General features: G+C 37.6%; 1 protein-coding gene across 4 annotated transcripts in view; it reads left to right on the forward strand.

The window, feature by feature from the left end:
- LOC118187330 (uncharacterized) overlaps positions 1-13,335 on the forward strand; it is a 152,908-nt gene extending 139,573 nt beyond the window's left edge. For 2 of the 4 annotated variants that reach the window (XM_085822396.1, XM_035357526.2), the window contains 2 exons: positions 4,207-4,420; positions 13,128-13,335. In XM_085822396.1, the coding sequence (XP_085678522.1) occupies positions 4,207-4,377 (171 nt within the window). In that variant the 3' untranslated portion in view covers positions 4,378-4,420; positions 13,128-13,335. The remainder of the gene's footprint in view (positions 1-4,206; positions 4,421-13,127) is intronic. The other 2 variants (XM_085822397.1, XM_035357527.2) reach the window with 1 other exon arrangement.
- The last annotated feature ends 1,787 nt before the right edge of the window (positions 13,336-15,122 follow it).

Raw genomic sequence — 15,122 nt, forward strand, 5'->3', positions numbered from 1 at the left:
ATTTGTTGTACTCGAATTTTCCACTTAATCATGCACCTCAGTGGATTCCAGACGCTTCGCGCTCAGATAATCTTGATAAAACTTTTTTCCAATTAATTAATCCTGTTGTAGGGTGTAACGGCAGCACCATGTTTCTGAGAAATCTTGCAGGGTGCACAAAAATTTCATTCTTGTTTTTAGAATATGTAAACCAAGATCTATGCTTTTTATTATTTACTAATGTTCTGTATAACATGTCAAATATCTGCCATGACGTTCAATGGGATTGAGATTTACGTTTTCCCGGATGTTTACCGGCTAATAATACTGATTGACTGCTTAAGAAAGACTGTTGGTGACCGTTCATTTTTTTTTATGACCAGCCAATTGCATGCGCCCAACAAATCAAAAATTTTTAGTTTTTCGTCTTTCTGCTGCCCGCTCCCATCTAAATGAAGAAATCTTATATCATGGTTTCATATCCTCCAGCTATTCGTTTGATGTCGATGAAGAAGTTTATTCTTTCAAATGCTGACTTGTAGATTGTTTGGGGATGAGGGGATGATATATGCAGTCATTTTTGGTCGTGCAAATTGCTAGAAATATTAATTCCCTCTAGAATCTCAGCACAATCGGAATTGCGGCGGGATCTCACGGTTTACTTCTTCCGTGAAGTTATTTCTTCATCTTAGCTGAAATTTGTTTTCTCTGTTTGGCCTTATCTTTGGCTCGTTTTCTGTATTCCGCTTTTCTCCCCCTCGACGAGCAGATGGTTTCTTTTAATCTAAATGAAATTCACTATGAATGCCTTAATAAGAATGATTGCCTTAATAAGAATAACTAAGAAATGACATAATTACACTGAACAGTCCTAAGTAAATGGTCGTGTGTCGCTAAATATAGTGCGGGCTATCAAAAGCAAGCATATCTTAAAAAAGAGTGCAGAAGAGACCTGGAAAAAAAAACCATAGAAATAATAAATCTAGCTTTAAAATCCAACATGCGCTCCACCGTTCCAAGTCAAACCAAAGGTGAGCCTAAATTGCCAACTGGCTGCAAAAAAATCTAAATGCCTTGCTTCAGCTTGAAGACATAATATCTGTGTCTTGTATATGTTACCGTGAAAGACCGAAATTGGAGAATGTCTACATTCACCGGAGAATGTCAACATTCACCAAATACGTCGGTGAAAGATCGAATATTTCTTTACATTCTTGTACATTCGGACCCTCACCGGTGTATGTCGACAATCTGGTGTAGGTCGAAAAGAGAGGAGTAGTATATGTACACGCTGCCATTCCAAAAGGAAGTGTTCCACAAATAAATGCAGTTGTAAAATCAAGGGCCTCTTGTGCAATTCAAAGTGTCATAATAGTTTAAGTTGTTGCAATAAATAAGATTTGAATCACATAATTTGGTAAGTTTATAACTTCTATTATTTTCCTTTCTCATTTTGAATGTACTGTGTGTTTTAAGTTCTTATGTTCTTAAGTTCTTATTCTGAGTCTCAAGTGCGTTTTTTCGCGAATGAATTACGGAGAAGGAAATATAATATTCTTATATGTTCAACATTCACCATTAGTACATGGTAAATGTCGACATTCACCGGTGTAAGTCAGAAATAAAAGTATTTGGAAAATATTTCGGACATACACCAAGCGACTATGTGAATGTTGACATTCACCGGTGAAAGTCGACATTCACCGGTGAAAGTCGACATTCTTCAGATTTCGGTGTTTCACCGTAACATATATACTCGATGAATATTAATTTAAATTATTTCATTTATCCAGGATGGCTCAAAGTTAATTTTTTGGGTTAGCTCTTAAAAATTGTTACAATGCTTCTCCATTTCCCAGCAGACGTTGCTATGGGAACCAGGTGACTTCTTCTATCTATCGTTCTATTTATTGTTTGAATACGCCCGGCCTAGACAGCAAATGATACAGAGACTCCAAATGTTACTGATAGGGTCAGTCTGATTCTTTCAGTGACGCCTGGAGTACCTCTATTGGCCTTTTTCTGATCTTGTATTTATAGTTGTAATCGGCTATACTTTATTTTAACTCATGTTTCTTTAAAAGGGTTCTTAGTATTTAATTACAAATCTTCTTAAAAGAGGTTTTTAAACTTGGCCTTAAAACTATTAACATTGTACTAAAATTAGAGAGCTGTTTTAGTGAACAACATACCAAAACGAACCAGCGTTATATTTGAATTTGCCGCCCTCAAAAGTTGCCGCCCGAGTCAAGAACCCCGGCTTGTACCCGCTAGATCCGGGACTGGTGCAAGCTTGAGGGTAACTATGCGTACCAATCAACCAATGACCAAAAAATAACGCGCAAAATAAAATATAATTTAAGTAACTCTTAAATATTATTAATATAAGCAATATATAGCAATGAGGCAAGACATATGGTAATTATTTACTGAGCAGCCAAGCATATCAATTGATGAGTCGAAATACGTGATCGTGCTCGGTGAACCGTGAAATCGGACGAACACAGAAACCAGATATTGTGGCAGACGCAATCTCTACGACGTCCTACTCGTTCTTTTCTCCCCTCCGAATGCACAGTACGCTGTAGTAAAAGTGGTATTTATAAACTTATATATATATATATATAAATTTTGGATCTGCGATTAGATACAAGCTGCCGCATATGCAGAAGTATTACGTAAACCAGGTTCGAACCAACTCTTGAATTCTAGCAGTAAACTTTTCCACTTCCAAAATTACAATACCAGATTCAATCTACTGTAAAAGCAGCTTTGAAAGTTAAAATTTTGAAGTCTCAGAATTGTTAGAAGGCAACTTAACTCCATATTTGGAATTACTATTTTCTTTATCTTCATGAATTTTGCTAGATGACTGCACTTTCTATAACACACTTTTCAGCAATTTATTTTCCCTTCTAAATTTGAAATTTGTTTCTTAACTTCTTCTGATTCTATGAGAGTATTAAAAAGTTCATTAGAACAATCATTTGTAGTAGAACCAGAGCCTTTCATTTCTGATGCCATTTCGTCCATTTCATCTTCAAGGTTTTGCTTTTCATCTTCCAAGCCTTAGATGCGCTGCTCCATTTCTTTACAGGCTTTTAGAAGATTTTCATAGTTCTTTTCTAAGCGACAATAATTGAGCCTAATAAGATTGAATTTAGGATCTGGAGAATTTCCGTATTTATTCTTTGGTTTATCTGATGCAGTTTCTTTAAGCTTTAATGACATTCCCTTCTGTTGATTCATTTCTTTTTTATTCTTATTTAGAGTATATTAACATAGAGTGAGAATCTATTTACTTTGATTTATAAAAGTAAATAAATTCTCACTCTATGTTAAACTTTACATAAAATAAATCTCCTTGTTACTGCATAGTTGCTTTACAGTAAAACCAAGGGCATTGGACTAATCCTTCATATGTCGCAGTGGCTATTTATTACCAAGGTAGCAAAAATCAAAATTTTTCATATCCCCAGCTTGATGATATTCTTCATTTAAAGCATGAAAATCTAAAAGAAAAAGTGAGCTCGGTTTTCGGTAAAAATCATGACTTTTTATTTTTGAATAATTTTAAATTTTCAAGGCCCATAATTGGGCTGCCAGTTTTTTTATCTGTAACGTTGTTTTATAAGATAGCTGAACATTATAAGCAGCTGACAAAATTTAATAAATTAATAAATTTTAATAAAGTTTATTTTAAAGTTTTAAAATAAACTTTGTACATTTAACAAAACAAATTTAATTAAGACACAAAAGAAATTTACTCGGGGACAAGGGGGAAAGTTATGACCATGCAAAAATTCGCCGAAACTCAACCTAAAGTTTGAGTTATTAGTTTTTTTTTAAATCGTCTGCTACAATGGCGCTGCAGAAAATGGAGACGGTTTCCTAGCGTTTGGTTACACGGTTTTTTACTGTTAAGTTTTCATGAGGTGCAAATAGAACCATATGCATATTCACTTAGTTTATGATAGCTTGCTTTTTGCTTTATATGGTATAAATTTTATTCTTCGAAATATCTTGGTTATATTACCATTTTTAGGAGAGAAAAAGGAAAATACCCAAATTAAAATGAAGAATATAAGGGCTGCTTACAATTAAACTCAGAATCAGTAGTTTGCTTTGCATACTTTTATCTTTCATTATATATGTATATATACTTCATTGTATATATATATATATACACAATGAAGAGTAATTGAATTAGGGATACCTGTCTCGTAGCGCGCAGCATCACCTTTTGTTTTGATGACGTCTGCGACTCGTCTTGGTATGGATTCGACAAGACACTGGAAGCGATGGGAAGTCATACGTATCCACAATTCACGAAGATTAGATGGAAGGTGGTCAGAGCCTCGAACATCTCTCTCAACTCATCCCAGATGTTCTCGATAGGATTGAGGTCAGGTGACCTTGATGGCCAGGAAAGCATGTGCAGGTCTGTTGAATGTTCACCCAATTTTTCCGATATAATTCGATAGCGATGACATGATGCATTGTCTTGTTGAAAGATAATCTTTATACTGGCCTGCCGAAAACGAACATGTGAGAGCAGATTGTCGTTAATGACATGCAGGTTACTTTTACCTGTGAGAGACAATATGACATTGTAAGGATCTTAAGTTTTACTAACGTTTATTTTAATTTAAATCTTTACTATCACTTCTTATTTTCTACTTCCGGCCAGAATTATAAGCGTGAAGGATTTTATGCAAAGTTTGTCTGGCGAACGCCAAGTATTTAAGTGTGGCCTTTTTGCCAAGCGAGAGAGAGGAAGCAGTAAGTCAACGCAGGCCGCTTACCTTAGAAGTTACGCAGTTGCTGTTCGCCTTCCAGGCCACAGTTTTTAATCCTCTTGATAAAATAAACGTATTGTAGTGTTCACAGTCTCTGTGCTACATACGCTTCCTGTTATTATAAGGCCAATCTTCCACGTGTATTATTCTAAAGTTAAATTAGAGTTTAGTTTTATTTTTATATTCTTTTTACGTTAGACCCCGAGTGGAGGGTCAGTGTATTCCGAAGTACGGAAGTTATTGTATATAGAGAAAAATAAAGGGTTTTGTATACCCTTCGTCTGTATCCTGTCTACTTACCACAATTAGTGAACATAGCTTTAGTAAGCTCTCTGTTCCGAGTCAGGTCCTTGTATGTTCCCGAAGAAGGTTAGAAGGAACATTGAACCTGATAGTGGCGCCCAACGAAGAAGAATAACCATGGCCGAGTTTCAAGAAGAACCTGTGCTGCCTGCAGAAACGGCTCAGAATCCAGAAATGCCAGCTGCCGCCCTGGAAGGATTCGGTTACATCGTCCAGACCATGCGCGCTTCGATGAAACCAGAAGCAACGTTTAACGGAAACTCACCGGTAACCAGTTTTTTGGAAAAAATTGGATGACCACTTCATGCTCTATCCCGTGCACGAATTTCAAAACGTTACCTTAGCTACCAGCGCTTTGAGGGGCCAAGCGCTTAACTGGTTCAAATGTATAGGCAGAAGTCTCTTGGGTCAAGCAGGAAGTCCCACCTATACTTACGAAAATTTCAAGATTGCCCTATTAAAAGCCTTTTCTGTTGTAAGGGATCGTGCGAAATTAGAAACGGAACTTTTCAGCATATATCAACAAAGAATCGAAAACCTCTCGAGCTTTATTTTAAGAAAAATTCACGTTTTCAAGCTCTTGTATGGAAACCGTCCGGATCCTGAAATAATTCAAGTGATTTTGCCGAGGTTACTACCCCAAGTGCAAGACTTTATTGAATTAAGAAATCCGACTACACTGGAAAAGTTATTTGAGCTAGCAATCCAGTTTGAAAGTAGAAGAACGGCGGACGTCGAAAGAAGACGCCAATATCAACAGCGAAACCAATTTGGTACGCCAAGACTACAGTAAACTCAAGCATACGGCTACGGAGAAAAAGCGAATCAGTGGGCAAGGAAACCCGAGCATTCAAAAACAGCCGGCGAACGTCGACAGTTCAATAGCAACCCAGGAAAAAAGTCTCAAGGCCAGGGGAAAAAGAAGGAAAGCACGGAAAGGAAAAATAATTTAAACTAAAACGGATTTCTGCTCACGAGAGGGTGCGGAAATCCAAAGGCCACGAAAACCCCTCTTCCTACAAGTTAAATACAGTAATGGTGAAAAATTTGACTCTTCCGAAGATTGAAGTCTTGGTGAATAATATCCCGGCCACCGCACTCCTGGATACCGGCGCGCAGTGTTCCTGTGTGGCAGAAGTCTTTTTTAGAAAGTATTTTCGCAAATACCGCATATATAATGCGGATAATACGAAAGTATTAGCGGCGCAAGGAGAACAATGTAAGTGCGTAGGTAAAGTACCTTTGTATATCCGTATCAAGGACGAACAAGTAAAGGTGATGTTTTTTATAGTAAAGAATCTGCAAGCACATTTGATCCTAGGAATAGACTTTCTTTCAGGCGCACAAGCTACACTGGATTTTAATGAAGCGTCCCTTAAGCTGACAATGAAACCAGTGCGTGTAGAAAAGGTTGAACCGCCAAGGTTAAATCTTGACCACCTGCCTAATGACGAGCAAGATAGAATCCGACAAGTGGTAAGTGAATTTGCTTCGTTATTTAGTGATATTCCAGGATTTACTCAGGTTACTAACCATAGTATTGACACCGGAGATGCATTGCCAGTTCGTCAAAAACCATACCGGTATGATAAGAATAAGGAAAAAATTATAGAATGGCATATTACCGATATGCTACGTAAAAAGATCATAACGTCCATCTCAAGTAGTTATGCTAGCCCGGTGGTTTTATGTAAGAAAAATAATGATTATCCTTTGGAGCATCCAAAAAGGTGGAGATTCGCTATTGATTACCGTAAATTAAATTCCATAACGAAATATCCGGTATATCCGTTGCCGATCATAGAAGAAATTTTAAGGAACATAAAATCAACCAAATTTATGACGACTTTAGACTTAACGACTGGTTATTTTCAAATAGGGGTGAGGCCTGAGGACGTGCCTAAGACTGCTTTTATAACCAAGTCTGGCACTTATGCATTTTTGCGTATGCCGTTTGGCCTTTCAGGGGCCCCAGCAACATTTCAGCGATGCATGGACATTGTGTTAAGACCTGTTCTTGGAAAGTCCACATTTATCTATTTAGACGATATCATTATTACTAGTGATAATCTAGACCAACATGTACAGGGTTTAAGACAGGTGTTTTCTTTATTAAATGAGGCCGGTCTAAAAGTTAATGTCGAAAAGTGCAAATTTGCAGCCCCTGAATTAAAATATTTAGGTTACAAAATATCTCAAAAAGGGATCGAGACAGATGAATCAAAAATAATCGCTGTACAAAAGTATCCGTCTCCAAACACGGCAAAGAAGCTCTCTTCTTTTCTAGGACTTTGTTCATATTATAGGTCCTTTATAAAAGATTTTGCGGCTATCGCTGAGCCATTGTTAAAATTAAAAAGGAAAAAGGCAAGATTCTCGCGGACGGCCGAAGCCAATAGTGCTTTCGAAAAATTAAAACAAGCATTAACGCAAGCCCCGGTGTTAAAATTTTCTGAAAAGGATGAAAATTTAGAAATTTCAGCTGATGCTTCGGATTATGCGGTAGGAGCGGTACTTTCGCAAAATCAGCAGCCCGTGGCATTTTTTAGCCGAACTTTAAATCAAACACAAAGAAACTATTCCGCGACCGAGAGAGAGGCACTTGCAGTTCTGTTAGCAGTGCAAAAGTTCCGAGTCTATTTTGGAAAGGCGCCGATAACAGTATACTCTGATCATGCGGCGGTAACCAGATTGTACTCAGGGAAAAATTTATCCCCAAGGTTAATAAGATGGGCACTCAAGCTGCAAGAATATAATCTGGTAATCAAGCATACCCCCGGAAAGGAAAATATCGTAGCAGATGCCCTATCACGAATTAAATTAGACGAACAGGGTAATACCGTAAAAGTTGCAATGCTTACAGCGTGTACAATAAATTCCCGAGAAACTGTAATAACAGAACTGGGTAAGGATCCTGAGTTTGGAAGTATTTATGAGTATTTGAAGGATCCTGAAAATTTTAGCCACCAAGATATTGTGGCGATAAGAAATAGGGCGGCCCATTACGAACTAATAGATGGTCTATTATTCTACACAAAAACTACGAATTCCAACAACGAATTTCGACCTGTTATCCCAGCTAGTCTTAGATTAAATATCCTGCATGAGCTCCATGACAGCCCTTTAGCTTCTCATGCTGGTATTCGAAAAACTATCCAACGCGTACGCGAGCCAGTCTACTTTCCTGAACTGCAAAAGTTAACAAGGGCGTATGTCCAGTCCTGCCCAACATGTCAAGCAGTTAATTATATTAATTTCCGCCCGGCCGGGTTTCTAAATAGTATTAAATCCGAATTTCCAAATGAAATAATTGGCATCGATTTATTGGGCCCTTTCCCAAAAAGTCAGTTAAATAAAAGTCGTATCTCCTTGTTATGGTTGATCATTTTAGTAAATGGACCGAAATTGTTCCCTTAAAACGAGCCTCCGCGAAATTGGTTACCGATTCTATTTTAAATAAATATATTTTAAAATACGGGGCGCCCCTAAAAGTTATATCGGATAATGGTCCTCAATTTGTAAGTAATATATTTGAAGACATGTGCCAAAAACTGGGCATACGTCATTTAAAAATGGTCCCGTATCGGCCGCAATCAAATATAGCGGAACGGGTCAACAGAAATATAGTGAAAATTATCCGTAGTTATGTTAAAAATTTTCATAAAAGCTGGGATAACTATGTCAATGAATTTGCTTTCGCCCTTAGGACCGCAAAACATGATACAACGGGCAAAACTCCTGCTGAGTTATTTCTAGGCAGAAAGGTTATAACACCGTTAGATAAACTATTTTATGTGCAACAAAGAGCCCCAGAATTTAAAATGGGTGATATAGACAAACTAATAAAAGAAGCAAAAAAGAATACGGAAGTAGCACAAAGAAAACAAAAATTGTATTATGACTTGAAACGACGGGGAGTAACTTATAAAGTAGGGGATGAAGTACTAAAAATTAAGCATTCACTTTCTTCAGCACCAGAAGATAAAACTGCCAAATTTTTTCCACGCTTTGAAGGACCATATGTTATAGAAAAAATAACTCACGCTGTTGTAGTATTAAAGGCAAGAAATGGTGAAACCTGTTCCGCAAACATTGACCAGATAAAACCATTCTATGACCGTAATAAAATGCAAATCTTTTCAGATCTTTTGCAGGATCCGGTACGGCAGACACCGCAGGTACAACTTCCAGAGGTGGGAAAACGACAAGTACAAGGGCAAGCCAATGAGAGACAGAAGCAAGTGAAAAGAAAATTGCCCCGCGGAAAAATGGAAGGTAACAAGAAAAAGAAGCCGTTCCACCGTCCAGAAAACAGAGTTCACGAACATCCCCAGAATGAAGAAGGGAGAAGGACGACGTATGTGAAGAGGACCAGGAGAAATGACGGCAACTATAACCCGGCTTTAAAACGGAAGATCTACTCATCCGACAGAACTCTCCGCAGCAAAAGTCGCCGAACTGCGGAAGGGCCATCAGCGGCGGAGGAAAAAGTACAAGAAAAATTTGAACGGCCAACAACGAGGTCCAAGCAGGATCACGACAGAAGTTTCCCGGTTCCGCCAAGACCAGCTGCCATCAAACGGCAAAGACCACAAGCAGAGGAGAAAAGGAAAGTATTCAAGGGTGGCCGTACTGGTGAAAAAAGGAAGCTTCCAGAGGAAAGCACTGAAGGGCGAGCCCGTACAAGAAGGAGGATAAACCAAGCTACTATCTGCAGTACCTTTAAAGACTGGGCCCAGAAAAGGATGTCCGAATATTACAAAGATAAGTAAAATTTTATGTTACTTTGCAAACTTAAGTTAATCTTTCATTCTTACTGCAAGTGGCAGATTTCAAGGAGTTTTACCTCATGCGAGGTCTACCTTTATCTCCAAAAGGGCGAGAAATGAGTTGTGACCGATTTTCGTATTATGTTTTTAAATTACTCGTGCGTAAAACTAAAGTTGATGTATAATAGCGTTGTGTAAAGACTTAAATATTGTAAAAAGTTATTGTATAAATTTTATTTAAAACATTCTAGCAAGAAAGAAGTTTTAGTCTGAATGACTTTTTGAAATGTAGTATTATTTCAATGTAGGAAGAATTGGCACTTGCTTTGAAAAGAATAGAAGTTAACAATGTACTACTAATGTATGTTTTCAAATGTGTAAAATTAACGGCATGTTGATATGTTCTTATATACATGTGAACTGTTATTTTAAATGTTAAGAAATACCGTGATATGGTAAAAGTGAAAGTAATGTTAAAAATTTGTTATTCGTGTGACTGTAAAGATTAAATCATGGTGAATATGTGTTAAAGGTTGAATGATGTAGTTAGGCTCTCTGACGCTACACTTTAGAGTTAGCCACTTTTAGAATAGTACCTCAGGGTTTAGAGTTGAAAGTAGGGTGTGTTAAGAGGCCTCGTTATGTTGAATTTTAACACGTTAGTGTTTTGATTGTAGGAGGAAGTGTGGCACACGTAGACAGAAACACATTCGTGTTTGGTGTTCTTTTACAACACATGTCAGAGAGCACGGGGAGAGATAATTAAAATAGTCATGAATGAAATAAGAATGTTAAGAGAAGTATATTCTATATGTTATTTGCAATGTCATTCTGTAACATTTCATTAAACTAGTTTTCCTTCCAGATCTCTGGAAGGAACCAGAATTGAATAAAGCTCCTGTTTAGATGCAGTACAGATGAAAAAAAGATTGTTGTATATCCTGGGAGCTGCTATTGTAACAACTTTCTTTCTTTTAAATTTTCTAGTTTCTAGAGAAGTTATGTTGTAAAAGATTGGCCTCGCGTTAGTTTCTAGAGCTAAAAGTTTTCAACAAGGTCGTTTTAGACCTCAGTTTCCAACTAATTAACTCTGGCGGGAAGTATGTAAGGATCTTAAGTTTTACTAACGTTTATTTTATTTTAAATCTTTACTATCACTTCTTATTTTCTACTTCCGGCCAGAATTATAAGCGTGAAGGATTTTATGCAAAGTTTGTCTGGCGAACGCCAAGTATTTAAGTGTGACCTTTTTGCCAAGCGAGAGAGAGGAAGCAGTAAGTCAACGCAGGCCGCTTACCTTAGAAGTTACGCAGTTGCTGTTCGCCTTCCAGGCCAGAGGTTTTAATCCTCTTGATAAAATAAACGTATTGTAGTGTTCACAGTCTCTGTGCTACATACGCTTCCTGTTATTATAAGGCCAATCTTCCACGTGTATTATTCTAAAGTTAAATTAGAGTTTAGTTTTATTTTTATATTCTTTTTACGTTAGACCCCGAGTGGAGGGTCAGTGTATTCCGAAGTACGGAAGTTATTGTATATAGAGAAAAATAAAGGGTTTTGTATACCCTTCGTCTGTATCCTGTCTACTTACCACAATTAGTGAACATAGCTTTAGTAAGCTCTCTGTTCCGAGTCAGGTCCTTGTATGTTCCCGAAGAAGGTTAGAAGGAACATTGAACCTGATAACATGTACTAGTGATCCCATTTCAGTCCATGTGAACACTCCTCATACAAAAATACCAGCTTGTAGAGTCTCCTGCTGGCAGGAAGAGTCCATTGCTTCATGTGTTTTACGTCGTCCACGTACTCTGCCATTGGCATATAGTAGTACAGTGAATCTCGATTCATCACTCCAGGGTACACTTTTTCACACCTCAACGGTCCATTGGCGAAGTTGCCGTGTCCATGCAACTTCGCCAATGGACAGTTGAGGTAACGGTATTCAACGGTAATCATTGCGCCATGTTTTGTGAAATCAGCAGAGGGACTGTCGTAGGACAATGACATGTAGCTGGACGGGTGATCTGTGACGGGAGGCACTGTGGCCTGTCTATCAGCTGTTGTTATGCGGGGTAGCCGACGAGATTTCGGTATTCTAACGCTGTTGCCCGTGGCAGTTGACCTGGCAGGGACGGCTTTACTGGAATCGACGTACTCACTGTACGGCCTCGACACACAGTGGTGAGTGAGAACCCGAATATCTGCACTACTTCCAAAAATGGAGTGACTCGGTCGTCTTCCAAAATGGAGTGACCCATTCGTAGATAAATCATCGGGCCCCGACGATTTAAATGCGATCAAATGGGTTTAAATCCACAGTATTACCCATTTTATTATTTATTATTACTGATACCGTGAGCAGCGCTCCTTGTCTTGTCAAATTGTTGCTTACGTCATTTGCAAGTCACTTTCCGGGCTTGCGCGCAGCTCAAAATTTGCGTAACACCAGCTATCTCTAATTCAGCTACTCTTCAGGTGTGTGTGTGTATATGCCACATTTCTTTATTGGACGCAGAATGAAATTTTGTTATGATCGTATTGTTTTTAGGATAATTTTTTTCCTCATTTTCCAATTGTGCCTTAATTTATGCAATTTTAGCTTATTCCGCTAAATGTACTGCTAAATGAAACTAAGAAATTATTTGCTAGCAACAATCTATTAACAACTCAGAACATACTTAACTTCTAAATTTTCATGCAGTTTTTAGGAAATGATAAAACGATAATTGTAAATTATCAGTCACGAATGAGAAAATTTTTAGTGCGAATGTGAAATTTACATGTCTTGAAGCTAATTTTCAAAGATTCTTTTTCTCTGGGCTTTATTTAAAACTTTTCCTTCACATAAGCCAATATGAAGACTGAAATATAAAAGAAATAAAAGTATGCTCCTGCAATCATTTTTTTAAATAGTAATAACAATAGTGTTGAAACGAAAATAAAATTTAACTTTTTCTAATTCAGGTTTTCAAATTTTCGTTCCAAATTAATTTTTTTCGCAGTTTCCAAGTTTTACTGCTGACATCAGTCCAGATCTTTTAGCTTTGTATTGATAGAAGTTATATCCCGTAAATATGCACACTTGATGATAACATTATAGGATGCTTGATGCATACAAATTAATCGAAAGTTGAATTACACTGGTTTACGTTTTTAATGGAAAACTCTGTGTTATTTGGATACGATATTATTAAAACTGCGCGATTTCAGTACATGATTTCATAATCAGATTAATAAACTGAAAATAACTATTTCCTTCTTTTAATTACTTTTCCAGGAGTTTACCGAAGACGATTATAGGTACTTGGAAGATGGATGGACAGCTAAAATTAAAAGAGTTGTAGAAGGCAATCAAACGTGGACAGCATGCTATGCTGAAAAACCTCGTTCTAATGAATGAATAACCATTTAGAAAAGTTTGGAAAATCAAACAAGACTACTCTATTTCTTTTGCAGAGTTTAAAAATAAATATTCGTTTAACATATATTTGTTTCCATTTATTTTTGTTCCAACAGCGTTCCGATTCACTATTTCACGTTCAAAACATCCAAAGATTAAGCGTTTTGAACTTTTGCACAACTCATTATCAAAATTCGCAGCTTATTATTAATATTCGAAAGTAAAATGAAGTTATTTATCTTTTTATGGTAGATTTTATCTAAGTTAATTTCTAAGTTATATTTTTCGAAGTTAGATTTATTTATCTAAGTTAAATTTCTTCTTTCTAAAATTAAGTTATTTTTCTTACTTTTTGCTCTTTCTTCACTGGCATTCATGATGCAAAACCCTCTCTAAATCACCATTAAACTGAGGCATGAGACTTGACCTCTCTTGAAATCTTGAGTTCTCTTGAAAACAAGTTAAATTCATAAATTTTCATTTCAAACTTTCATAATATATTATAAAACACATTGCAAAGATATAAATAAGTGCCACATTAAAAATTTTAATCTGACACGATATAATCTGACAAATAATTCTTGCTGCTTCCAATGAAGATCTAACCCGTTTAGCAGCAATGGCTGACAAAATTAATGAACTTGTTACTCCAGCTTATGTCAGTGCTGCTAATTCTGCACCTTCCAGTTCATCCCTCGAACAACAAGTGGCTGAATTGACCAAAAAAGTATCTGAACTCTCTACAAGTCTTCATGCTTCACGGAGATACAATCGATCAAATCAGGGCCCACGTAATAAATTTCGTGGCCGAAGCAGGAGTCGATCTCGTCACAATACTCGAACGCAGTACAAAGAACCCACAAGTGGCATATGTTTTTATCATATGAATTTTGGCGCTCAAGCTCGCAAGTGTGCCCCTCCATGCACTTTTGAACAAGTGGGAAACTAAATGGGCGGTCTTCTGCTGGCCAACAGAATGTCCGCCACATCGACAGAATAGTACTGGCTGATCGTTCAACTCAGTTAAGTTTTCTAGTAGATACTGGAGCTGACATATCAGTGCTCCCGAGAACTAAAACAAATGCTCACCAACTGAATAAACTTGTACTGTATGCAGCCAATGGTACCCAAATTGCAACCTACGGCACCGAACTATTGACACTTGATTTAAACTTGCGCCGGACTTTCAACTGGCCTTTTATTATTGCGGATGTAACTCAAGCAATTATTGGTGTCGACTTCTTGACACATTTCCCCCTTCTAGTGGATGTCAAGAATAATTGCTTAATTGATGCTACAACTCAGCTGACATCATAGGGCCAAGCTTCTCACATATCGAACGTACCTACCAACATAAGTGTTGTATCGGGCAGCACACGGTTTCATCGGTTATTAGCAGAATTCTCTGACATTTTAAACCCATCCAAATCAGGGCAGCATACTCATCAGCCAGAAGTGTATCATCACATTGAAACACATGGCCCACCTGTATTTTCCAAGCCTCGTCGTCTTTCTCCAGAGATGCTAAAAGCTGCTCTCAAAGAATTTGAATTCATGCTAGCACAGGGAACCATTCGCCCATCTAAAAGTCCATGGGCCAGTCCACTTCACATGGTTAAAAAGTCTAATGGTGACTGGCGGCCTTGTGGAGATTATCGTCGAATTAATGCCGTCACAGTCCCTGACAGATATCCAGTCCCACATATCCAAGACTGTACCCATCTTTTTCATGGAACAAACATATTTTCTACCCTCGATCTTGCCAGAGCATATCATCAGATCCCAGTGCATGCTGAAGATGTGCCCAAGACCGCAGTGACTACACCATTTGGTCTCTTTGAGTACTTATATATGCCATTTGGCCTTCGCAAT

Source organism: Stegodyphus dumicola, chromosome 8, assembly GCF_044657685.1.
Source record: "Stegodyphus dumicola isolate Sdum_Otavi_A_Nest chromosome 8, ASM4465768v1".
In the NCBI taxonomy this organism is placed as follows: Eukaryota; Metazoa; Arthropoda; class Arachnida; order Araneae; family Eresidae; genus Stegodyphus; species Stegodyphus dumicola.